General features: G+C 34.0%; 4 protein-coding genes and 1 long non-coding RNA gene across 7 annotated transcripts; 1 reads left to right on the plus strand and 4 right to left on the minus strand.

The window, feature by feature from the left end:
- Positions 1-1,040: 1,040 nt before the first annotated feature.
- Positions 1,041-5,067, minus strand: LOC142523470 (uncharacterized). Of its 3 annotated transcripts, none has more exons than XM_075627278.1 (4): positions 4,842-5,065; positions 4,633-4,758; positions 2,196-2,819; positions 1,041-1,542 (listed from the first exon to the last, which is right to left on the minus strand). In XM_075627278.1, exons 1-4 carry the CDS (start codon positions 4,995-4,997, stop codon positions 1,348-1,350), a joined length of 1,101 nt encoding a protein of 366 aa, XP_075483393.1. In that variant the 5' UTR covers positions 4,998-5,065; the 3' UTR covers positions 1,041-1,347. The 3 variants fall into 3 exon arrangements, with proteins under 3 accessions (XP_075483393.1, XP_075483395.1, XP_075483394.1); XM_075627280.1 differs by having other exon boundaries at positions 1,448-1,576; positions 4,842-5,067; XM_075627279.1 differs by having other exon boundaries at positions 1,469-1,588; positions 4,842-5,067.
- A 3,129-nt stretch (positions 5,068-8,196) lies between these two features.
- Positions 8,197-9,792, minus strand: LOC142523275 (uncharacterized). Its single transcript, XR_012814612.1, has 3 exons — positions 9,605-9,792; positions 8,316-9,147; positions 8,197-8,211 (listed from the first exon to the last, which is right to left on the minus strand). It is a non-coding gene; the product is annotated as an uncharacterized LOC142523275 (long non-coding RNA).
- Positions 9,793-10,955: 1,163 nt separating this feature from the next.
- LOC142523149 (putative histone H2A.1) lies at positions 10,956-11,903 on the plus strand. Its single transcript, XM_075626798.1, has 2 exons — positions 10,956-11,231; positions 11,488-11,903. The coding sequence occupies exons 1-2, from the start codon at positions 11,043-11,045 to the stop codon at positions 11,698-11,700; spliced, it is 402 nt and encodes a 133-aa protein (XP_075482913.1). The 5' UTR covers positions 10,956-11,042; the 3' UTR covers positions 11,701-11,903.
- Positions 11,904-12,291: 388 nt separating this feature from the next.
- Positions 12,292-20,150, minus strand: LOC142523148 (formin-like protein 5). The gene is given in 8 exon segments (XM_075626797.1): positions 12,292-12,541; positions 12,632-13,497; positions 14,306-14,541; positions 16,401-16,603; positions 16,690-17,074; positions 17,077-17,349; positions 17,514-18,204; positions 19,375-20,150. Coding segments are annotated over 7 exon segments (2,802 nt in total). The 5' UTR covers positions 19,537-20,150; the 3' UTR covers positions 12,292-12,541; positions 12,632-12,645.
- A 1,214-nt stretch (positions 20,151-21,364) lies between these two features.
- On the minus strand, positions 21,365-22,600 carry LOC142522507 (photosynthetic NDH subunit of lumenal location 3, chloroplastic). The gene is made up of 3 exons (XM_075625943.1): positions 22,247-22,600; positions 21,685-21,974; positions 21,365-21,613 (listed from the first exon to the last, which is right to left on the minus strand). The coding sequence occupies exons 1-3, from the start codon at positions 22,509-22,511 to the stop codon at positions 21,515-21,517; spliced, it is 654 nt and encodes a 217-aa protein (XP_075482058.1). The 5' UTR covers positions 22,512-22,600; the 3' UTR covers positions 21,365-21,514.
- Positions 22,601-26,128: the final 3,528 nt, after the last annotated feature.

Here is a 26,128-nt window from a genome sequence, read left to right on the forward strand (position 1 = left end):
TGACATTCACAATAAAAAGTAATACTCTTAGCATAAAAAAGTATATTTTTTCATGGATGACCCAAATAAGAGATCTGTCTCACAAAATACGACCCGTGAGACCGTCTGAAATGTTTTTTTGTCTTTTTTAAAATATTTAACTTATTGATTGTGATTTATAAATAAGTTAGTTATTTTTAGAATTTACTAAAATATATTATTATACTAACTTTTATTGGATAAAAGGGGCATTTTTGTATATTCATTAGAATAACCAAAAAGATTACTCTAGCCGTTGATGGATTATTAAATGGTATAGATAATATATACTAATAAAAGGACCTAAAATAAAGTGGATGTTTCTAAATTAATTGCTAAATTTGCTTTTGACCAAGGAAATGAGAAGCCTGTGTTAAGGCATTCTATTTCCCTCACTATTTTAATGTATCATAAATGAATAAATCAACTGTTAGGATGGTATCATGGTAGCTTGAACTCAATCGTTAGAATCAAGTATATAAAACATATAAAATAACTTTATCTAAAAAATAAATACAAAATCTAAATAATAAAATTATTTAAAGTATATTTATTTACTTTACATAAATGCATGATTATAAGAATAAAATACTTCAAACACATCATGATAATGTAAATACAATCAAATATTTTTAGCAATATTGTGTTCAATCTACGAGACTTTAATTGTTTCAACATCTATTGAATCAGTAAATTCTCGTATATATAATCTACAAGAAAATACTTTTCTATCTTATTGCGAAATGTCTATGTCTTAAGTTAGAACAAGATTCATTGCTGAAAATGTTGTATTTGTAGTTATTACAACTTAAAATGTTAGAAGTTAGTTCGAGAAAACCCGGTCTCCTATAGACCAAGTGATGAGAAGAAAAATGAGTTGATTTTAGAGAAATGAGAGAAACTTTTATCCATATTCCAATTAAAATTGGTTATTTATACACTTTCTCAACTTAATTAAACTACTAACTCCCTCTAACTTCCTTCTAAATGTCACCCAAAAAAAGTTTCTTGATTATTTGGCTTTTCTTCTTTTCTGCTCGATAAAATAAACTATACTCTCCGACGTGGCAAATGTTCTATTTCCAGTACATTTATTTACATATGACAGTGTATCAAACCGCATTTTAACGTAAATCTCATGAGGGTCTGCCTTCCATGCATGAACAAAGTCAAATGCCGAATATGCATTTCATAATTTTCAAAACATTTTCATCAATTGGCCACAACAGCACTAGCAAAGCTCAAGAGACAAGCATTTGCCGTTAGAACACAAGATCAATAAAGATATGAAACTGTAGCTTCAACATGGCCTTCTCTGCATCTAGGATGTCAAGGAGTTACGCGTTTCCGAGATAAAACTTTTCTTGTGGAAGATGGAGGAGAAGAACCTAAAACCATCCTGGGATTCATTGCTAACATTGGGTTTATCTCTTTCCATTGGGAATGCGCGGTCACCCTTGATGAATTAGGTAGACATTTCCTTTTCTTTCTCAGAAGTTCCCATATTAAAGTATCATCTGTAGCCTGATCAATATGGGTTCGATGCAATACAAAACATCTGTAAAGCCAACTATCGAATAACAAACTGTAATGTTCCGTAAACAAAATATATGGGCATGCAGGCTTGATGTGTTGGTGACCGATGCATATGTTGTTGGGCTATGATGATCTGGAACACACATGGTAAAGTGGAAGAGATATGCACCGAGATAAATAGAATGAATAAGAGGTCCAGTTAACTAAGGGAGATCGCCTGAGCTTTAAGCCTTTAACTTTAACATAGCCCGACGGGAAGAGGTATCAATTTACCTAACTGAACTATTTAAAGTTTAAACTATAGTTGGGATGATAAAAATGACTCATGTTCAACTGCACCTAACATGAGATGTAGACCAACAAAGGGCGGGGTAGACATATAGTAAGAAGTAGCATTGAGGCATGGCCTTATATCTCAAGCAAACGACCTCATAAAATAGTTATGTTGGGAAAGAAATATGTGGGCTTTTTGAGTCACCAACTTTTCATTATCTTATATATTTTCCTAAGAACTATGTAAGTTGTGGGACATTAATAATTTACAAAATACATGTGGAAAGTCTTGCTAGATTCTCTATGCATGCTGTAACTCAGATTACTCCAAACAATTCCTAACAAAAAAATGGTTGCGCAACTCATACCTCTTGTTGTGTCACGTTCTCTGGTCCTTCTTTAGCATTTATTAGCAATCCTGGGTATAATGTCATTTTCTGAGTTGTTTCTTCCATTTCCCTTAACTTGCTCAAAGCCTCAACCCTACTCAACTCAGCTAACCTTACTGTTTTTCTTGCTTCCTCCAACTCAAACTTCCTTGCGATCATCACGCTGTCCATCTCTTTAACTACCTCCAATAAATGTGAACATGTTCCGGATTTCATTTCAACTTTAAGAACATTTACGTACTCAACCATGGGATTACACATATGCATAGCCAATTCATGAATTAGGTCATCCACTTGAACCTCCACTGACCCGAGGGCGCCTATAACGAGATCAGAGGCGGCTTTAAGGAGCTTGAGCATTACAAGGGAGAGGTCATTCTTCTGGTTTGACTGATGGATAGAAGAAGCATAAGTCAATGCTTTGAGGAAGAAATTTTGTATGGAAGCTTGATGGTCTGCTAGGCTCTGGAAGATGCTCTTTTGGCTTGAATTAACCTGAGTTTCAATTTTTCTCAGAAGGTCGATCAGTCGTATAAGTTGCTGCTTCTGTCTATCCTTCAGGTCATTGCTAGCTACCATAGCCCTACTCAAATAGTGTTCATCCTGAAATTCAAAGAAATCATGTAAGGTGGGCTCAAAATATCAAATATGTAAGAATATACTGCAACAAAAAAAAGTCATTAACATTTAAACAGATGAAACTCCTCGACAGAGAGCATTGTGACTACTCTGCTTATTGGTCACATTTACACTCAAGTCTTAGAGCTAATCATTTTGATAATAAATGAAAAATTTGCCTGAATATTCTTTGAATTCATAAGCAAATCTGTGCCCTTGCAATCTTACTCCCAGAACATCACTTCCAGGCATGACCACTTATGATTGCTTATAGATAATAACAGATTTTACCTTATAATCTGTTGAAACTTCTCTCTGCATATACTTTACCGAGACTCAAGACTTCCCTTCATAGTGGTAAGTTTCAAGTGAAAATATCATTTTCCTGTTTATTTATGGGGAACGTGATTGTGATAGACATCACTGTGTTCATCTAATAGATTCTCCTCAACAAATTTATTCCTTCACCAACAACTTTTGCGATGCATTTTAATGCTGCAGTTAGTGGGAAATTATAAAGGTAATACTATTTTGGGTATTATTGGCAAATTATGGTGATTAACTTTGTATCCCTAATGAAATATAAATTGTCTCAGTGGAAAAAATTACGTGGTACATCTTACAACTCTTCTTCTATCTACCCCTCGAAATCCTAATGAATGTAATTACTACACCAGTAAACCCGTATACTCCATCACTCTTTACTCCACAAATTTTATTTAATATATGGTAATCCTCTACACCTATAAAGAGGGCACTTCTTAATTTTTTACTAAATGTACACAGAAAATGCAAAATATGCTAGTATAAAGAAGTATACTACAATAGACAGCTCACAGCTTTGTTATAAAGCACAAATAATATAAGGTTTGCTATGAGTCGTTTAAATTGTAAACGTCAGGTTGTTAACTTGTACCCAGAAGGACCGGGTGAAGACTTTTACTGTAGGATCAGCGAAGGTAGCATACCACAATGGGCTTGAATCTCCTCAAGAGAGCAAGATATTCATGTCTTATTCTGATAAGCGTTATGTTTATGTCAGCTGTAATACATAACAATTAGTACTTTTTGTCGCAACATGGGTGGACATAAATTATCCTACAATTACAAGGAGAAGCACCAACAATAAAGATGAAAATTTCATCGTTAATACCAAATTCTGAGAGAATACAAGTTCAAGCAGTAGTTGACTTCCACGATCTCATCCTCACACAACATATTGCACGTGCAAGTATGGAATTTATGTATAAAAATGTATAATTTACAAGCAAACGGATCTGCTTTCTCAATCGCCAATAATGACCTTATTGTAATTCATGTCACTTCTCCAATAACTCTCCCAAACATGAGAACTTTCGGTGGTCTTGTAAAAGAAAAAGGATAAGCAGTAACTAGCACACGGATGCAGGTATGCTACACTCTCTCATAATTCAATATAGGGTGAAATCACTAAACTACTGTTTAAAACAACCAGACAAACTCCATTGAAAATAAAGGTACGAGAAATCGGAAGACATTGGCTACTCATCCTTATCCAAATGCATACGAAAGATTCTATATGGACCATGAATACGAAGCATAAAAACTAAAGTCCAAGGTACAACAACAGTCGCTTCATGCTTATTAATACCTCGGGTAATTATGAGACGGGTACGGTGGTACCCCTTTGTAGCAAAATTATATCAAATTGGTGTGGTACGGAAATTACTCATATGAACTCTTCGTTGCGTGTACGGGAAAAAAATGAATGTTTAAAGCTTGATCAGATGAAGATAAATATAAAAAGTTTCTAGATTACCTGAGAATTCGAACGATCATTGGCAGTGAGTACAGAATTGAATCTCCCCTCCGCGGCCATTTCAACCGTCTTCAACCCAACAAGTTTCGTCAACGGCACAGCCAGGGAGGCAAACACATCTTCCGCCTTGGCAAAACATTAATACAAGAGAATAAATTACTTCCGCTGAAGAAAATCTATTCGAATGCAATGCATCATCAAATAAATACCTCCAGCAAACTTGCGGCGACCTGAGAATTGAGCCGATGGAAGGCGATTTTGAGCTGCTGGTGGGACGAGAGTATTCGCGAGAGCTTCAATTGAAGAGCTTCGGTCAACGGCGGCGACGCGGCGAGGTTGGCTCGAGTTGGAATCCGGTGCGTCATTATCAATTTTTGGCGGGAGAAAAACTCTAAACATCCATGGGGAGACGGGAGAATCGAATATACATGTCTTTTTCTTTCTTTTGCATTTGAACCTTTTTTCTACCACTCTATTCCCCTTTATCCACGGTAAAATATGTCAAATCTTAAAAGAAAATATTATAAATTACCCATACGGTAGGAACAAAAATATTAAAAAAAAGTTTGTCACGTAGACATTCTCATGTATTTATATTTGTAACGAATCAATCGATTTATATATACAATAAAAATAAAATTTTGAAATAAATTAATATTTTCATAGATATCATTGATTCGGAGATTTATGAGATATCTTACATAATTTTAAAAAAAAAAATTGAATTGAGTAATTAAAAAAAACTATTCTATTATAGTATAAATTAATCAAATATAAATTTATTATTAATCAGATTTTATCTATTAAAGTACTGTTTGATTCATAGTATGAGATATATAGTACGGAGATAAGTAATATTTTATAATAATAAAATAAATAGAAAATGATAGTTAATATAGTGTTTGATTTAATTGATTTGATTGATTAAATTTGAGATAATATGATATTATCATTTTGTCATTGTTAAAAATATTAATAGAATATTAATAATATTATTTATTTTAAGGGTAATATCGTAATTTTATATTATTGATTTGATTGATGTGAGATAAATTATTACGAATTTGATTGATGTGAAATAAATAATTAATAATTTGATTGATCGAGATAAGTAATACTTGTACAAAACAAGTGATATGATATGACTATTTATATTAGTACTTACAAGTACTTAACCAAACGAACATCAATTTTTTCTTTCAATTTTAGCTTTATGTGATACAAATATTACAACTTTGTTTTTTTATTTTTCTAAATTTCAACAAATACTTTTATTTTTATTTATTTTTAATTTAAGCACTTTAGTCTCTCGCTGATTATAAATAAAATTGTACACACATGCATCGCTGTGTAGAGTATAATTAGCGAGAGACTAAAGTGTATATAAATATCTTTTTATTATTTTAGTTAAATTTTTTTAACTACTCTTTATGTATATAAATATCTGATAGATGGGTATGTATCATATTTAGTTCTAATAAATTTTTAAATATATTTGTTAAAAAAATCTTTTTACTATTTATAAATACTTATTTAGGGTGTCAATTCGAGTGGATATTGATCGAGTCAAAGCAAGATCATTAAAAAAATGACAACCCTAACCCGACCCGAATCTAAAACAACTTGAAAACTATAAATCCTAACCCCACGATATGGTTTTTTATTATTCAACATTATTCTTTAAAAAAAATATTAAATAGCAATTCTAAACACATAATAATAGTATTATTATTTTAATTTAAACACATGATAAAACATCCTCACATGAATATGATACTTATTAGTGATGTTAAAAACAACCCTACCTACAATCTAACACGAGTCGACGCGAAAAATATATGGTTAGTGTTGGGGTTTTCAGGTTCGGATTAAACCCGAAATATGACCTGAAAAAAATTGGCTTGAGTTCAGATTGATCTGATAATTACATTTCCAATGTTTAAATATTTAAATTTAAGAGTATAATTATCTAAACTATTAATAACTACACAAAAAAAAAAACAATTAATTGAAAAAAATATATTTCACAAAACAAATATTATATGATGATAGAATATATAATATCTAAAGCTGTCAAAATGGGTTGGGCCCTCTGGGTCGGTTCGCTCTGCTCCCACTAATTAGATTGATAATTTCCCAATCCGCAATGCCAAATAGTGGGTTGCGAGACACTCCCTGGTCCGCCTAATATAACTGTAATGGATAGACCTGCCCCACCAAATGGTGACTTGTGGCTGGTTGCGAGTCGGCCTGTACCACACAACCCGTTTTCATAGTTCTAATTATATCAATATACAATAAAAACATTCAAGCATTGCGAAATATCTTTCAAGTTTCAAACTCCATTTCTCCATTGGTTTGCACCTTTTTTACGAGTCAAACCTTGAAAAAAAATATATAAATGGGTCGAGTGATTTCGGGTTGATGGTTCAAGTCAACCCGGATCAACCCATATCCAACCAGCCCAAATTTTTTGAGTCAGATTTCTCGTCCAACCCTATCCGATCTGAACCCGAAAACCTTCAACCCTAACCAATTATTTTTCGTGTCACCTTGATAGGTGAGGTTATTTTTGACACCTCCTATACACGTGTATGGGAACATTAGAGGCCTCAACAAGGTTATGGAAATGGCTTTGGATATGTATCAAGGTAATTGGGCGACCAATTTGGTCACGTGCCATGCATGTTTGGTTATAAGGTCAGTATGGAATTAAGCGTGCTGATTCTAAATTTGCCCGAAAAACGAAATTGAGTCATAACCCATCAATTTCCGAGCATAGTTATTTACACGACGGAAACTCTTAGATTGTCTCGTCTCGTATGTTTCGGCATATTTATTTGGAAGTTCTATATTGTATGGAGTGGTGCAATCGAAGGATCGATGCTATACATAGCCATGTTGTTATGTTCGCCTCATATACTCCTATGACTTACAAACTCTTCTCCACTTCTTTAATGAGGCTAGGAATTTATTTTCCTAATATACAAGGCTATGAACCGGAATTATGATAAGAGTATTACTTTTTATTGTGAATATCGATAAGGTTGACACGTCTCACGAATAAAGATTCGTGAGACCGTCTCACAAGAGACCTACTCTGTAATTTATGGTTAGGAAGGGAGAGATGATATAGTCTCAAAAAGTTGGCAATCGGGTGATAAAGATAATCAATCGGCTAGTGAATTAATAATTGTTTGGTCCATAAACTAGTAAATAAGTTTGTTGAATTAACCGATCGAATAGCTCAGACAACAACACAAATAGCGCCTTCCCAGCATGTTACTAAACATCAATCCATTCATTGCTAAATACAAAGGCCAAACCATTTTGTATCCCATATAACTAACCACTTCAAATTTGTTTGTCGGTCACAATTTATAGCACAGGATGAGGGCCAAAGGTTGTGATGGGATTTACAAAGAGTTCAAAGGTCTGTCAAAAGGATTCTTTAGATGGTTTGATGGTCATTCGGACATCGAAATAAGAAAGAAGCCAGGATACAAACGGTCCTGAGGCGGGGTGCTGCATAGGTAATAGAAACTTCAAGTCTTCAACTGCTGTTCATGTGTTGGTAACCTACAAGTAAGTATGTCACATGAGGTGTTTATATTTTAATAAACATTTTTTAATTTGATAGAATATTAAATAGAATCCATTCACATAGAAGTTAGGCTATGTACTAAAATGATCATAAATTGAGAGGCTTGTTTAGAAGTTAGGCTCCCCTTTAGGTTCAACATTAGCTCTGGCAAGGGCTTACAGGTTTCATCTATCTGGAGCTGCAAAGTTCAGGCTTTTATGGGTATTTTGTAATAGGAAGTCAACCATCAAGATAAATGGCTGTTTCAATTTGTACTCGGTCTTCTGTTATTTCATTTGCTTCAATATAGAAGACATGAAAATCTTGTGTGTGAACAAGCGGAAAGGATTATATATTGTGGAGAATGCACCAATGTACAAAATGTATCCTTCAAAAACAAAAGTTGATATACATGCAATGTAAGCAATCTTGTTTCTTGTGTAAAATGCAATTTAAATACAGTACATTCCCTAAAATTTACCTGATATACCGAAATTCGGAAACTTGAGAAATAAACAGATAGCGACTGGCATCACCAAAAGATTATAACAGAATTTCGTCACGGTTAACTAATATTTACCCAACACCACATTATAATAGCAGGATTCACAAGCCTCTAACAATTATTTTCTCCCCAGCCATCTTAGCATCTCACAGACGAGAACGGATGAAAATCTTTTTACGACAACTTACCTCAGGAGTCGAACACTTGAGAGGCTCATCCGAGAATTGTTCCTGAATCTCTTGTTCTTTTGTTCTAAGAATTGAAATATTTTGCTGCTTTATGCTATTCATGTCTTTCTGCATTGTTTCTTGCTTTTCTTTTATCCGTTCCACCACAACAAATCTTGTATTCGTATCGCCATACCGATGTCGTGAAGAGAGATCATCCTGCAAATTTTGTTTTATAGTTGTATAAACTTGCATACCACCTGCAGATACAAAGAAAAATAAAAAAAATTCATGATTACGAGCATAAGAAGAGCTAGTAGTTTATAGAATGACGACCAATTCACAAATTAAACCTAGCATTCGATGTTCTTTGGATTAGCATAGACGATCCACAATTCATTTGGGGAAAATAGAGGAAGACTACTATGCATACTTTCAGGATACAAACAACTATTGGGGGAACTGCAAAATGAAGTTAGGCTCCCCTTTATGTTCACAAGGAAGAAACAACCAAATATCCAAATAAACCATACCACCAAAGCTAATCCCGTAAGAATATTAACATGAAATACACTAAAATCGAAAAAATTTCCAGATCTCTTGTCTCAGTAAGCAACATTTTCACAAGTAAATTGCAATATATACATAATCGTGGTGCTACTTTCATCTTTGAAAAAGAAAATACAAACGTAGAGCTAGGGTTAGGTGAAATGAAACCACTGAGAGACTCGTAGACGGCTGAATCGACGGCGGATTTTCCCAGTTTCAGTAGCTTGGCAGCAGCCCATCTGAGATCCTTCGTGATCCCCATCCCCGTTTTCCTCCCGCCTCCAAAATAATCCATTCAGCGCTGCTTACTTGATGGAGCCTTGTCTACTCACGGTTTGGTTTGTTATCACCAAACCCAGGATTGTCCAAGTACCTATGTATGTACGTGGTCTTAGGTTCGATTTCGGGAAGACACAACCTTCCGTGCATGGGCCGAAGAGTTCTATGAGTAACCCGTACGACGTCTATGAAAAACCCGTAGATTTTCAGAGAGTCTCCATAGTAAGAGTCCAAGATCGAGATAGCTTTGGATCGATCGAGTCAGTAGACCGTATAGACGGTCCACTGAACCTGTAATGGATCGTTACAATGTTGATGCAGTTAATACGAGAAGATTAACATACACCATCGTGTTAAATGTATACATCTGTTTATTTTTCATACAAATTTAAAAATTCGTCAGAAAATCAAAGTTCACAAACAAACTTCTTATTTTATTCTAATTTAATTTATTCAAAAAATAGTTGTTTAATATGAGTATATTAATAAAAAACAAAAATAAATGATATCATGTAAAAAAATTGAACTATATATTTGAAATAATCCAAAAAAAAAAAAGAAAAGAAAATATATATGATTGAGACAAAGAGTATATCTTTTAACACGTGTAATCGCGTGATTCTTGAAACCGCTATCAACGTGCATTGAATGATAAAGTAATCTCGATGCTATATATATGAGTTCAATTTTATCAGAGCAAACACACAATTCTCAAATATAATCTAAAAACTTTCGTTCTTGCGCTCTGTTCTCCCTATGTTCCTTTCTTATAATCGATGATTACTATCAGAAACATCTCTTGTTCTTCGGAATAGCATTTGGTTCTTAACGTGAGTTAATACGATTCTCATAACACGGTGAGTAATAAATATATTTTAAGAAATTATATTTTCAATGACATCGATATCACCTGCTTGTTCAACTCGTCATCGGAGAGTACCACCGTTTCACATTCCCAGACTTGTATACCTTCAGATATATTTATATTTTTCATTTTTTTAAAAAATCATATTTTATTTCTCATGGATTCCTTTGCATTTCGGGATCGGCCAAAAAAAAAATAATAAACAAAAAATTATACTTCAATTTTATGAAGAGAAAAAGAGGTTATTAGGCGGTCGTAAAGTTTTCCATCCCTCCGTCCATTCATCGCTAATCAACGGCTGAAATCCAAGATCCGCGTGCTTCTATTAATTGATTTCATCCTGAAACCCCCCCACCTCTATATAATCCCTCAATTCATAGCCTTTTCTCTCACAGAGTGCTATTCCTTTTTCCGTAGAACCAAAAATCCCCCTTTCTGCTCTCGATTTTTCAGAATTTTGAAATGGCTGGTCGGGGCAAGACACTCGGATCCGGGTCTGCGAAGAAATCCCAGTCGAGGAGCAGCAAGGCGGGCCTCCAGTTTCCAGTCGGTCGTATCGCCCGTTTCCTCAAGGCCGGAAAGTACGCTGAGCGTGTCGGCGCTGGGGCTCCGGTATATCTCGCCGCCGTTCTTGAATACCTCGCCGCTGAGGTAAACTCGAAAGGAAGACTTTCTCAGCTTCTGATGTGATGGCCCTTATATCTAGGGTTTTTTTAATATTGAGATCTCGATTTTGAATTCCAAATGCATTAGAGTTTTAACTTTTTTATTGAGGAAATTTGTAAATGGTCTGATTTTAATTTGCTTTTGATGTCGGAATTATTTTTATAATTACCCAATTTTTAGGGTCCGTATTCTCAGATCCGTTTATTGAAATTAACTGATACTAATATACATTGTATATCAGGTGCTGGAATTGGCTGGGAACGCAGCAAGGGATAACAAGAAGACAAGAATTGTGCCAAGGCACATTCAGTTGGCTGTCAGGAATGATGAAGAGCTGAGCAAACTCCTTGGAGATGTGACCATCGCCAACGGTGGAGTGATGCCCAACATTCACAACCTTTTACTTCCTAAGAAGACCGGTGGATCATCGAAGCCCTCTGCCGATGAAGACTAGATAGATTGATTTTCCAGCATAAAAGTCTTTTGAGAACACAACTATTTTTAGGATGATCACATAAATTTTTAGGTTTTGGTGGTAGTGTTTAATTTTAATTGTTATTTTTAGCTGTAGTTTCTGAAAGGTGTTCTGTTGGTTTTGTGCATATAAATTATGTACTAATCTGTTGTCATCTGAATACAAAACTCTATTTTGTTAAACTTCTTTGTGTTGGGTTGGTGGTATCGCTGACAATTGCTTTCTGGGTTATGCGATTTTAGGTGGCCGTTTTGTCAATGCCTTACATCTTGAATTATGGGTTTTTTCTCTCTCGAATTTGGTGCTATAATTCGTTGAGTTTATGAGATTATGAATGATTCTGTGCATTGTTTTGTTTGATTATTGATGGCATGAAACCCCGTCTTGGGTCCTGAGTTTGTACATTCAGTTCATTCATTCAAGTTGATCGACAAACACAGTCCCAGGGATCTTAAAGAGCCGGGTCTGCCTCCAAAGATCTCTCCTGGAAGGGTAGGAGGATCCCTGCGGCTCATTTGATATTGAAGAACCATGTCTGTAATTTCTCCGAACAAGAGCATGAAGCGGAGATAAAGAAAAACCTACGAGAAATTTGAGAAATGAAAAAGAAAAAAAGATTATATTACAACACTTCCAAATCATTCTTGTTCATATCGAGCACCATTTTGAGGAACAGCAAACCCATTGATCATGCAAGGTGAGGCTTGCTTCATCCAAGTAAGCGCGCAGCTCACATGATCACGGGCACCAATCTATTGAATGAATTTCCTTTTTGTTTGTTTTTCCCACTTGCATTGCATTCCCTAAACCTCTGCACTACCTGAATAAAGTAGCGACGATGTCAAAAAGTTATAATCTTCACTTCGGAGGTCTGTGAAATCGAAGAAAAGATTTATGAAATTTTTCTTACGTGTTTTCATTATACTATGATTCGTCGTCTGAACTTGAGCTATCCACTCGCCGATCTGTGATTGCTGGAAACAGCCGCTGGCGAGGATCAGTTGTAGGAGGCTGGCGTGGATCCACAGGCCCTGCTGCTGAATCATCTTTCTTAGATGTCCGACTTGATTTTGCTGGGGCCAATTGCAATTCTTTGCACACTTTTTCTAGAATTATTAGGAAATCCCGAACTATGATGAACAATCGCAACCCCTCATCCTTTCCAGCATTTCCATGGAAGTAATCTGATGTGCTCTTTACAAGAGCCATTATTCGTTTCTCTTCCTCGAGCAACCACATAATATCAGCCTCCGCATTCTGCACAAAACTCTTTAATGCCTGATGGAATCCATTTTCTTCTGATACATTCTTCATCTCCGAATTAAGGAAATTCTTGGATTTTATGAGTGTATGACCGAGCCTAGACACTGTTCCTGTTACGCTGTCAGCATCTAAAACTGCAGCTTTCTTGACATCCTCAAGCTCACTACTTAGACCTGAAACCACCTGAAGACCTTTTATCTGGAACTGATCATCAGAATCTTGAATAGAATCCTCGAGGAAATCATCAGACTTGAAGCTGGACAAGCTCCGGCTCTCTTTGGCTGCTCGGGCAGCTCTCATGCCTTCCGAACGAATTATTTCCTGAACAACAAAGTGCAGCAGTGTCGTTTTCCCATCTGTTCCTTTCACATCTGCTAATTTTAGGAGAGTATCAAGTTTAAATGCTTGTGCACCACCACGGAATGTCCCGACATTCATGCGGTTTCCTGTTTTAAGAACAGCCTCGAGAAGCTTGAGAAACAATCTACTTTTCCGCAATTCTGTGGAAGCAGCCTGCAACATGTCAAGAAACCATGAATACAATATCAATTCCTGAAAACTTGAGATTTAAGATTAATGGCACCGAATGGCCCAAGCAGAAAATTGTTGATCAAATGCGTCATTGTAATCAAATTCTTTATCAGAGACTTAGGAGAGAATGCATGTACACTAGTTTAATATCTAAAATATTCCTATATACCAAATCCAAATAGCTTCTAGAGGAATAATACAGAGGCACATACCCCAACAAAAACAGTCCCAACAACCAACATTTTCCAAATTCATCATATTTTCAAGTGCCAATGCAGATAGAGAAAATGATCAGCATGAGAATTCTAAAAGTGAAATGGACGAGTGGAAATGTTCATTTGTTGTTTAAAAAAACTGATGCCAAAACAAACCTTATAATGGTAGTGGCGTGAAGGGCCAAGGGGAATTGTGATGATAAAAAGTTCAGCCACAAAAAACAAGGAAATTATATTCATCACCACAAGATCAGCACATTTTCTGGTTACAATGGTCTCCTTATTGGACTGAATAAAAGTCAACTTTTCCAAATGGCTTCTGAGAGTTATAATGTGCTAGAGGGTAAAGAGTAATAATTACGACTTTCAAGTGCTTACAAGCATAACCTGAGAAGCTTAAAGCAACTATCCCTTAATCCTAAACCAAATGAGAGATTATAATTATCAGACCGGGGTCATACACATCTCTGCAATCCAGAATCCAGATTTTATAAATTATCCAAATTATAGGGAAAAAATAGTCTTGTATAACAAGATGATCTTTTATGATGCGATAAACCGGATAAATTTATCACCTCCAAAACTGTGAAAGACTCTTTTAACGTTGATATCTCCTCCTGAAGAGTGCACATAAATAGCAAGGATTCAAGCCTCTTAAAGGCAAAAGGAATTTCAACCAATGTTTTGAGGAAGCGCTCCGCTGTACCAAGTTGAGAAAGATTGCCACTGTAGAGTCTGAGCTTCAATTCCTCTTCAGTTGTAGGTGCCATCTTTATCAATGTTTGAATAAGTTCTGCCGGAAGCTCGTTTCCTGATTCAGTTGAAAAGGTTAGCTGCCCCTATATTGATATAGGAACAACAAAATTAAAAAGAAAACTCCCCCCTCAAGAAGAATGACCCCACACAATCAACATATACGTGTATAAGTAACTTAAATCAAGAAAAATTGTTTGTCAAAGTCCCATTTCAAATTTCAACCTGAGCAGATCCCAACTCTTCCTCTTCATTTATTTAAATTTTGGTTTGTTAGCTTTTTTCTTTGTCATTTTTGGTGGTGGGACTCGAGAGTGTCACTCAAATCAGGACTAAATTCAGGGTAACTAACAATCATCAACAATATTAACAGGTCACAAAAAGAACACAACAAACAACAGACAAACCTTTATCCACTAAGTGGGGTCGGCTAAAGCTCACAAAAAGAATAACAACTTTTTTCGATGTTAGATGCAGTGATCAACTTCTTTATGAAATATGTATAGGTGAATTTAACATTTAATTAATCCAGAATTAGGGAATATATTCAAAGATTCATAGGCAATTGCTTTTGCTGTACAAATCACCAGCCAAAAATGAATCATGCGACCTTAGATGAATTAGGGAACCGTTCCATTTTTCTAATTATGGTGAAGAGAAAAAAGATTAACATATGTAGTAAACATCTTGGTTGGGATCCATTCCAGACAGCTTATGTTATCAAATTGTAAGTAGTGAAAGCATAAAAACTATGAAATCCAGAGAGTAATGAATTTGACTTTTAACAAAAAGAGAACCATAAGACAGATTCATTGCGCATTTTCTTGATCCATTGAAGAAGACAGTAGCTTTAACAAACAAATTGCAATTGAAGGAATAAACAGGAACTTAGAGAACAACGATCTCTACAGAAGCACATGCCAAGATCATCTGTATATGTTATAGTGTTTCTGTGCTTGCATCACTCAAAAACGAAATTGGGCAGAAACTCATGAAATCTGACATTTATCAAGAACAATAGAAATTGTAAAAGCTAAGTTACTGCAAAACAACTTTCAATACACTCATGGGTAACTTTTTTGGGATGACCTGATTTAATTTAAGGCCTGAAACATTTATTGCAATTACTTCTCCCGTCCAATTGTCATATTGACATATTCTTTTTCAAATGCAGAGATATTTTGAAGAGCTATAGATAAGGCAATGCATAAACAACTCAAAATCCAACTTTATACATTTTTTGCGCCAAAGCCACTCCATTCTGTACCCTTTTCCATGATGTATAGATAATTGTGACAACACTGAGATTACTGTTTTTTTTTTCTTTTATAATGAATCGGATTCAATATTTATACCAGCAACTTAATCATTTGATCACATATACGTCATTTATCATCACAGGTTGAAAGAAATGCCCTTTTTAAGATTAACACCACCAGCTTACGGCTAAATTTTAGATATAAAAATCCCAGAAGACACATGCTTAGACTAAAACCACAGTGAGGATTAGGTCCTATATCTAACCGCAAATGAAGCATACCCCTTCAATGTGGTGTGCCCTGTAACAACTAATCATGTCAGACATTTGTATTGACTAGTATTTAAGCGCGTCAATATTGCAAATTAAAGGTTAAAAAGCATGACAAACAGTTGTATTTACCAGTAACCCAATGAATGGCTTTTTTTTTTTTTGTTATTCTATAGCTTGTAAAACATTGGACAATATGTGACATACAATGAGAAGTCGTTGATTCTTATACATTACGACTTAGTGCTTCAGTTAAGTGCATGTCTCACCTCACCCCTGCACCTAGGCTCTATAGGACACTGTGAACCTTAGAATGCCTTGCATCTTCAATAACTCTAAACCAGATAGCATTATTTGGATATTCAAGGGATACAAGGAAAATAAAATACCTTCTTCAATTGCATCGCAAACTTCTTCTGTAGTCACATTTAATGCTTTGAGAAGAATTGATAGATTTTGCGACCTTTTGGGATCAATTAGTTGGATATACTGGCTCGAAAGATCTTGTGATGCTGACTCTTTCTTCCCCCCATTCATGTTTTTTGCAGCAGGGGCATAGCCAAATAGTGATTCTATCATTTCTTCATTGAACCTGTTCATGAATTTATGCTGAATATATTAGACAGGTAAAAATGTTATGATTAGGACCATAAACCACATGGGAGTAAAATGACTTACTGGAACGAGCCAGATTTTATCTGATGCCAAACCATTGAATGATCAGGGTTGGCTAACACCTTGTCCCAGAAGAAAGGCTTCAGTTTAGCTTTATTAGGGCCATCATCACCATCATCGGCTGAAGCAGAAGTTGATGGATGACTAAGTGCTGGTCGAGGGGGTTTCAAGCCCATGGATGGTGAACGTGGAGGGACACCGGCTCTTGGAGGTGGCGGCCGTGGAGGAGGAACACCGGCTCCTGGAGGTGGTGGTGGACGAGGACCAGACTTAATACCAGAAGGTAAAGGAGGTGGAGGAGGTGTTGCAGGAGGCGGAGCACGTGGGCCTCCAAATTGTTGAATTATTGGAGGAGCTGGGGGTGGTACTGGAGCTGTTGGTGTGGGTGTGGTGTGGGTGTGGGTTTAGGAGGATCAGTCCTTCCAGGAGGAGGTTTCAGTGGAGGCAGTCCTGGTGTACCCAGTGCCATGCGAACAGAATCTTCTCCTGTGTTCGTGGTAGTGACTCCAACTGAATTTTCAAATTTTGAATTGCTCAGAGAATGTGACTCTATATAAGATTTTCCGCTGAATTTGTTATGGTTCAATTTGTTGTTGATAGATTGATTGCCAACCTTTTCTTCATTTGTTGAAGTGCCTAGACCATAGGACTTATGTGAAGAGGCTGAAAAATTGCAATTCAGAAACATGAAAATCAGGATAGTCTTAGATAAGAGATCAAGGATAAGCTGAGAAGATAAGAGATCAAAATTGAAAATTCAGAAACATGAAAATATAGATGCAAAATGTCTACTCTTAGACAAGAGATCAAGAAAATCATAATTTTACCAATAGAATAGTCACTCAAGGATAAGCTGAGAAGAGGCCTCTCGTCGTTTCTTCCCCGCCTAGATCCAGCTCCACACTTACGGCAGCACAAAAAGAACATGGCAGCAATGAAAAAGGTCACAGAAGCAGTTACAACGACAGCAACAACCACAGTTCTGTTGCTGGTCTTATGCTTGCTTGACTGTGCATCAGAAGCACCTGCATAAGAATGTTCACTAGTAGTAGGCTGCAATTCTGAACCACTGAAATCTGGAGGGAAAAATGGTAGTGGAGGACTTTGTGGAGGCTGAGGATCAGCCGTTGCAGGAATTGAAGGAGCTGGACTAGGGAGTAAAACCATCGGGGAAGGAGCAGGTGCTTCTCCAAATGTCTGAGCTAACTTTCGCCGTTGAAAAGAAGAGGTCTGCGTAAACAAATGTCCCAAAGACTTGGTGTACAAAGTTTCAGAACCTCTCTCTTCTCCAGTGGTATGAAACAAGTGACTATTTTCCCTTAAACAATCTAGAATGAGTTGCTCAACCACAGGGTGCAAAACCTTGATAATCTCATGCTTTTTTGTTCTGGATATCCTGCCAATACAAAGTTCCCCATCATGACTTGACCGGTCTTCTGTGAATTGCAATTCAAGATCTTGTAGAATTCTGTTGGCATGCAAGAACTCGAGCTTACAGTTAACATGTAATAATTCAGCCTGCACATAAATAATTTTCTGATTATTCATTGCATTCCAGACATGTAAACTACATCCAAGTTATAGTTAGGCTCGCTCTCTATGACTCAAGGGATCCAAAGAAATTAGATAAAATGCAAATGCTTATTCTTGTGAAACCTGATGAAATAGTCGGTGCATTTTGGAATTTATAGCATATAGTTGTGAGCATTCACAACAGTGAATTTCTTGACAATGCAAATGATCAAAAGTACAAAAACAGGAACATCAAATTTTCACTAACACCAAGAAATAGATGAGATATCAACAAGAAGAAACTGCTAAAGCATGTATTATAAGGAAAATAAGAAAGTGCATTAAAATTAACATATGAGAAGGTTTACTAAAACAAAAGGTCGGGAGGTTTTACAGAGTGCCCAACCAGGCCTAGGTCAATTTACATTCAACGTCCGTGGCATTGATAATTCTGTACGACATACTTGAATTCTTATTCACGGATGAATTGGGAAAGCAGACAGAAAGATTCGATATTTGATATATTAATTTGTCACCGGAAAGGAGGAACTACCAATTTTTGAAATCACTCCACCTACAAAATCATGCAAACTCCCAGTATGAAAAGGAAATTGATTAATGAAGAAAGTTGACATAAACTGATTGACAAATAAGTTTCCAAGAAAATCTTCTATGAGATGAGAACACATAATTCCATTACTGCAGAAGTTACAAATTTCATTTCTAAGAATCATTATCCAGAATAATCGTGACATTTGGAATGGTGAGCTTTCCATCTAGCTTAAACCATTACTACCTTCGACTAACAAAGAAAAATGATTATCATCAAAATTTGAGAACTCATAAAGCCAAATGGAAGTGAAAAATAGCAGTCAGTAAATCAGCAGAGAGAGAATATACATGCATGCCATACAAAGGGCTGTCCAAGAACAATCAGTGATTTAAGCTACATCATAACCCTGAACTACAAATTCAAACTACGTCATTTATTTATAAGAACAAGCAAAAAGTATCTCAGACTAACGAAAACAGCAGTATACTATTAAAACAAAATAAACAATTATATGCGCAACCAAAACCACACAATAGAGCCATCTGAAAGTAAATAGAATAATCAAAAAACAAGTTCATCGTCACACGTATATCAAAACTCATACAAGAATAACAGTTCTATACCATCTCCATATCTATCTCCCCCGAGTCCACCAGATAGGCCAGTAAAGTTTCCGATTCCTCCCTCTTGCTTTCCAAATAGGGTGCTACCAAAATGAAAAGCAGAGCAACAAGAGTCATGCGATAAAAAATTCCTCTGACACATATTTTTCCTTGCAAATTCATCCTCCCCAATTATAGTTGCTTCTCATACCGTCAGGAGAACAAAGAAATAAGCACCCAGCAATACCTGTAGTTCCTTTCCAAGAATACAGGCCCAAAGGTCAAATCTTCACAACATATTTCACAAACCCAATTTAATATTCCGGAACAACAGCTTTCAAATTCCCCAGCCGGCTCTCTTTGACAAACAATCTTGATGACCCTCAAATATTCAGAAAAATGTATATTCAATCAAACTTGAGGAGAAAGCCAAAAAGCTGCACAAGCAACAAAAAGGAAGAAATGGGATACAATCCAACCAAAGGACAATATAGTCCTGAATTCTTGTCAGGTGAATCGAAGAAGAAAAGTTCCCCGGCTTGAGCCCCTTTCAAATGCAGGATCAGATCCAAAGAAAGGGATTGAAATTTGATTTAAAAAATTACAAATGGGGTGGGACAGAGCGCGTGAGTTGACCAAGAAATTTCTTTCACCAACGGATGTAGTATGAAAGCTGACAAAGTTTTACTGATTATTCATCCGAAATTGCCTATTGTCTGAATTTTCTTTGTTTTCTGGCGATAATGTAACTTTGGTTTTCTTACCGCGAGGAGGAGAACGCGGAGAGAATTATACACTGCCCTGTTTGAAATCACTTTTCAAGATTAATCTTTTCCCAATTGAATAGGTACATGATATGGTTTCACTTATCAATATTTACGAGACGGTCGAATCCTATCGATATTCACAATAAAAAATAATAATCTTAACATAAAATATAATAATTTTTCATAGATGACCCAAATAAGATATATGTCTCACAAATACGATCCGTGAGACCGTCAGACAAATACGACATGTGACACCGTCTCAAACAAGTTTTTACATTTCCAATTTTATTTATTAATTAACAACCAAAATGTAGACATTTTATTCCAAAAATCGTTAATATATATAAAAAATGATATTAAAAAATAAAATGTAGACATTTTATTCCAAAATTTTATTCCAAAAATCGTTTCTTTGCTAGATAGATAAAAAAAATGATATAATTTAGTTAAGTTAATTGGTATTGAGATATTAACCATTATTGGTTTTCTTGGTTTTAATTCAAACCAAAATATTATTAAATATCAAGAGAAAAAAAATTTTGATGCTAAATTAAAAAGAAAAAACGACAAAATAAATGCTTATAGTAAGATTATTGGCCATTTCCACCGGTCTTTCTTTCAAACTTCCAAAAATTTGGAAACTAAATTTTGTTTGCCTTACATTCATTAATAGTATGTCAAAATTTTTAGACATCCTTTAATAACACCTTTTATTTTTAATTAATAATTAATCAATGACCTATTAAAGAGTTAATTCTATTTTTCAATCCATAATTTTTCATGAATCAATTATGGTCACATAATTATGTATTTTTTTTAAACAATCTTAGTCATTTTCGTCAAAAGCATATAACTAAATGATTAATATCATTATTAAAATTGAGTAGGTCTCTTGTGAGACGTTCTCACGAATCTTTATTGTGAGACATGTCAATTTTACCGATATTCACAATAAAAAATAATACTCTTGGCATAAAAAATAATATTTTTTCATAGATGACCCAAATAAGAGATCTGTCTCACAAAATATGACCAATGAGACCGTCTCACGGGTCGTATTTTGTGAGACAGATCTCTTATTTGGGTAAAAATTATAATTACGCTGTCACGTACTTGAAAAATCTAACAATATTATTAATCATTTAATTAAATGATTTTATGTTGAAATAACTAAAACTGTTAAAAAAATAACATAATTACAAGAATACTTTGTATGTAAAAAAACATACAATACGAAAAAATGTCACAAACTAATAGATATAATATTAAAATTGACATTTTGTCTATTTTCAAATGTTGGTATACAAGAGGGAACAATCTCAATCTTGAGGTACGAGAAATTTGTAAAAACAGAAAAACTACAATGCAATTCATTTATGGCAAAGCATGTTTTATGCCATTCGACTCATGACCTCTTCAAGAATCAATACTGTAGCTTGATGACACGACTCGGTCTGAGTCAAATTCTGCTTTCTTACTGCGCTTTCGAGCTGCCAAAAACATAACATTAAAGCTCAGTGTAAAAAAGGTTTTCTCAAAAAAAGATTAGTACTAAAATTACCTTTTCTACACTGTCAAATAATCTGTTGGCAAGATCAGTAAGAGATTTCTTATCATCTTCCAATGCTGCGGATATAACTTCGTCGAAATCATAGTACATGAAGGTAGATTTAAGACGTAGATATCTCCGGACATAATTCAATGTGTCCCCTTGCGCTATCAAGTCCCCCATAGCTATGAGATCAAAAGCAGATTTTTTCAATCTACGCATTCTCCCTTTAGTGCCAATGTTTGCAATGTAAACTCCTTTCTTGATAAAAGAACGAGTTCCCGTCTCTTTGTTGTTAATATCTACATCAAAATCGAGACAGTGCTAAATGATGCTCAAGCATCCTAGAATAACATTTGGTTGAGATAAAATTAGATACGATTATGTTTGCTTTCAATCAAGTTATTATTTGCTTTGTGATACAAGTGAAGCTAGAGAATCAAAAACTTCCCAACAGAAAGAACACGAATAATCGCGTAAAACTACTTAAATGAAGGAAGATGCGATAGAAAAGTTAAATATAAATGCATAAAAACCAACTAAGCTTGTGCATGAGATGAGACATCAGACATACCATTGACAGCATAAGGCACTGGTATAGGACCAGTGATCCAAAATCCGTTGTCTTCTGCCATCGAGTTCCGGACACCGGCGTTCCCGAACAACGCAACTGTTGCAACACTTAATACGAATCTTCTTGAAGGCTCTTGAATCCCATCATTCTTCTTGTCAAGATAGCAACGAATTTTAGCCTTTCTGCGAATCTTTTCGAAGCTGCAAAGCTTGGCAATGGCAGGTAGAGTCTCAAATATGGCATTCAAATTAGCTGCATTCGCCATTTTTTGTTACCAACTCAAGAAAGTGTACACTGATCGAATAGAGGCTCTGCGCAAACTCAATTTTTTTATATCCACATTAGAAGAGTTCAAGCTGCTACTGACCACCGAAGGTATATCACAACACGGGGATAGATTTGTCATTTCCTTGTGGTGGCCTACGTTTCATCAGCATTTTGAAGGCCTCATGGCCAAAATCCGCATGTCGAAATTGGTCAATCTAATATCTAAACTATTATAAATATATGAATTTGAATTGTGAGCTTACTATTTTACTCTTTCATTTATTTACAATTTGTTATGTTTATGAGGTTTTTTAAGTAATTTTTTGTGTTTATTTACAATTTGTTATGTTTATGAGGTTCTTTAAGTAATTTTTTGTGTTAATTTAATATGATCATTAATAGTCTACTTAATTCAATCAATATAATTATTAATTTGATTTTACTTTTTAAATTTAATTTAATTTACATATTTAAAAATAATAATAATATTACATCTATTTTACTTTTATAAATATATGATTTTCATCTGTAAACTTACTATTTTACCATTTTATTTGTTTTATAAATTGTCATGTTCATGAGGTTCTTTAAATTATTTTCTACGTTAGTTTAATAGGATTATTATTTTACCATTTTGTTTAATAATGTTATAAATTAAAAATTTGTTAATATTCCGAATATTAAAGTAATAATGGGAAGACGAATGTAGATGAGTGAGGTTGAATAAAATTAAAATATTAATAAAATTAAAATCATATAAAACATATTTTTCTCATTTAAAATAGATATATTTTAAAACTACTTATGTATCAACATAGATACATAATTGAGAGAAAAAGTTTGTATGTAAGTGATTTCAATACAAATATAAATATTTAAGTATTTAATCAATTTGGATATATGATGCTAAAAAAATATCCTTAAATAATATATTATCTATTAATAATATCTATTAAATATATGACTTTCAATTGTGAGCTTACTATTTTACCAATTTTTAGTTTTACAATATTCATCATATTCATGATGTTATTTAAGTCATTTTTTATATTAGTATAAAATGATCATTAATAGTGTACTTAACTCAATCAAAATAATTATTATTTTAATTTAATTTTAATTTCTTAAATTTATACATTGCAGTCAAATTTATGAAAATATCTATCATATTAATGATAGATAATAATGGGAAGACGAAGGGAGATGAGACGGATTGAATAAAAATAAATTATTAATAAATATTAAGTTCATATAAACATTCTTTCTCCCATTTAGAATAGAGATATTTTCAGACTCTTTATGTGTCAATTGAGATACGTGATTGAGAGAAATGTTTGTATGTAACTGATTTCAAACACTATTTTTAAGCCATTTGGTCAATTTTTTATATATGCTGCTAAATAAATATTACTAAATAATATGATTCATTTGTCATTTAGTGTTCTTGCAATGAGATGAGTTTTTTACCCTAGAGTTAACATGTTTTATTGTTATATGTCATTTGTGTTGATTATGTTGTATGAATGTCATATAAAATGTCGATATTTCTAAGAAAATAAAATCGTTTTCAAAAAGAAAAAATTCTTCATCCAGAAAAAGAAACACATGAAAAACAAAGTGTACACAATTCTCATTCTATTTATAATGGTATGAGAATAATTCTAAAGCTTTGTGGACACAATAGATCAATTTTGTGAATTTTTAGTAAATTGAGACATTGAGCCAATTGCACTTTATTTTATCCAATATCATCTCGATATATTCTGAGGTGGTTAAGAGGTTGTTTTTGTCTTTTTTTTTAGTCAAAGTGACTAATCAGCTAATTCATAAGATATAAAATGGTAGTATTGAAAACTTCTCGCCAAATACATTCACTTAGCCAAATAGTGAAATGCGAATAAAATTCTACAACATTTCATCAAATTAATTTTGACTATCATAAAATGCTTTTGAAATCTAAACAGTTGTATTATTAGATGAGATATTGAATAAAACAAATATTTTTATATATATTTGAATGATATTTATGATCGCATTTGCATCTTAATTATGTTATTCATGTCTCTTTTCAAAATTTTTAAAATAGAATAATTAATTTTGTATGTCGTTCCACAAGATATAAAATATTATAAACAAAATGTAAACTCGATAGAAGAACATTTGTTTTGTTTCAATGAATAATATAATATTATGTTCTAGACACAACAAATGAGAATGAAACTATATTATCCCCATGATATGATGAACGCAATCATCGTTCCAAAGCTTCTAAAAAAATAACTAACGAGATGACTTTCCTGAATTGCGTCAAATTAAACGAGGAAATAGTTCTAATATAGTAATTTGAGTAGATATATTAACCGAATAGCTATATATAAACAGTTCTAATTTATTAACCTTATAGATATATGTTAATAATATTGATATTAAATATATAAAATTGATATTACAAATATCACGATGTTTGAAGAAATTACAACATCATTCATTGATTATGTTGTTGAAGGATATATAGGTTATACATACTTTTACTCACAAGTGAAAACCTATCACGACTAAAAGAATTTTTTCTTAGGAGCTACAGTTGATGATTGTCATAAACTGAAAAATCATTCAAAAAATAATAATAAATAGTCGAAATATAAGATTACCGGATAAAAATAATGTAGAAAACTGAAAAAATGTCGTGATAGAGAAGCAAACTACAAGCATGTCAAATCTTCGATGAGAATTCTAAATAACATAATAAGTTAAAGATGATCATATACTTGTTGAGTATACCAAAATAGTTATACGCATATTATAAAAACTACGACAAAGAGTTGTTGAGTTGTCAAAATCAACCAAGAAGCATATTGAAAAATGTGCCATGTGGATAAGACAACTTTTCTGATTCATATACCGTCTATGATCATAATTTTTAATTTTTGTGGTTTGATTTATTTCAATTGATAAATACTACTATCCTTATTTTAATTTATTTAAATATTATCAAAATTTTATTCATATATTTCAGCAGTTTAGTTGTTCACGTGCAACGCACGTGCACTTTTCTAGTACATTTATATAGATATGTGTGTGTGTGATGAAGGTGTGAGGAAAATGATCAGTTTAACGGAATTAACCGACTGAATCGGAAATTCGGTTTGGTTAATTTGGAAATTCGGTTATTCTTATTGTTAAATATGGTTAAACCGATCCATTTATATACAAATGCTATATGTAGTTATATATGCCACATAATATTCCACTTTTGCACAGCATACATTTTTTAACATACCCAACCAGCCAAGTAATTAAGAATATCCAACACAGCCTTGTATTTCTTGGCCAAGTTACAAGTTGAAACATGCTCCATTTTGTTCTTTAACATAAATTTATAAAAAGCAACCCCCACACATCACACGAGAGGTAGAGCAAACGAAAAGTCGAGAATTAGCTGTCTTTTAATTCAATATGCTACATGTTTTTGTGTGATTTTATTCGTGTTCTGAATGAAATTTTGTGAAGAAAATGCTTCTGGATAAGACCCTGGTTCGCAGTTGCTCTTTATCAGTCTTGGCACAATAAATAACTCCAAGTTTTATATTCGCAGGCCTATCAATTAGAGCTCGT

Source organism: Primulina tabacum, chromosome 13, assembly GCF_025594145.1.
Source record: "Primulina tabacum isolate GXHZ01 chromosome 13, ASM2559414v2, whole genome shotgun sequence".
Classification (NCBI taxonomy): domain Eukaryota; kingdom Viridiplantae; phylum Streptophyta; class Magnoliopsida; order Lamiales; family Gesneriaceae; genus Primulina; species Primulina tabacum.

What these genes read in the sequence shown, in the direction of transcription:
- LOC142523470 (XM_075627278.1), bottom strand. Translation starts at nt 4,997, where the DNA reads ATGACGCACCGGATTCCAACTCGAGCCAACCTCGCCGCGTCGCCGCCG. An exon ending in TCGCCGCAAGTTTGCTGGAG is followed by an intron (nt 4,759 to 4,841) that starts GTATTTATTTGA and finishes TGTTTTGCCAAG; the next exon opens with GCGGAAGATGTGTTTGCCTC. An exon ending in ATGATCGTTCGAATTCTCAG is followed by an intron (nt 2,820 to 4,632) that starts GTAATCTAGAAA and finishes TTTGAATTTCAG; the next exon opens with GATGAACACTATTTGAGTAG.
- LOC142522507 (XM_075625943.1), bottom strand. Translation starts at nt 22,511, where the DNA reads ATGGCGAATGCAGCTAATTTGAATGCCATATTTGAGACTCTACCTGCC. An exon ending in AGTGCCTTATGCTGTCAATG is followed by an intron (nt 21,975 to 22,246) that starts GTATGTCTGATG and finishes ATTTTGATGTAG; the next exon opens with ATATTAACAACAAAGAGACG. An exon ending in TATTTGACAGTGTAGAAAAG is followed by an intron (nt 21,614 to 21,684) that starts GTAATTTTAGTA and finishes TGTTTTTGGCAG; the next exon opens with CTCGAAAGCGCAGTAAGAAA.
- LOC142523149 (XM_075626798.1), top strand. Translation starts at nt 11,043, where the DNA reads ATGGCTGGTCGGGGCAAGACACTCGGATCCGGGTCTGCGAAGAAATCC. An exon ending in TTGAATACCTCGCCGCTGAG is followed by an intron (nt 11,232 to 11,487) that starts GTAAACTCGAAA and finishes ATTGTATATCAG; the next exon opens with GTGCTGGAATTGGCTGGGAA.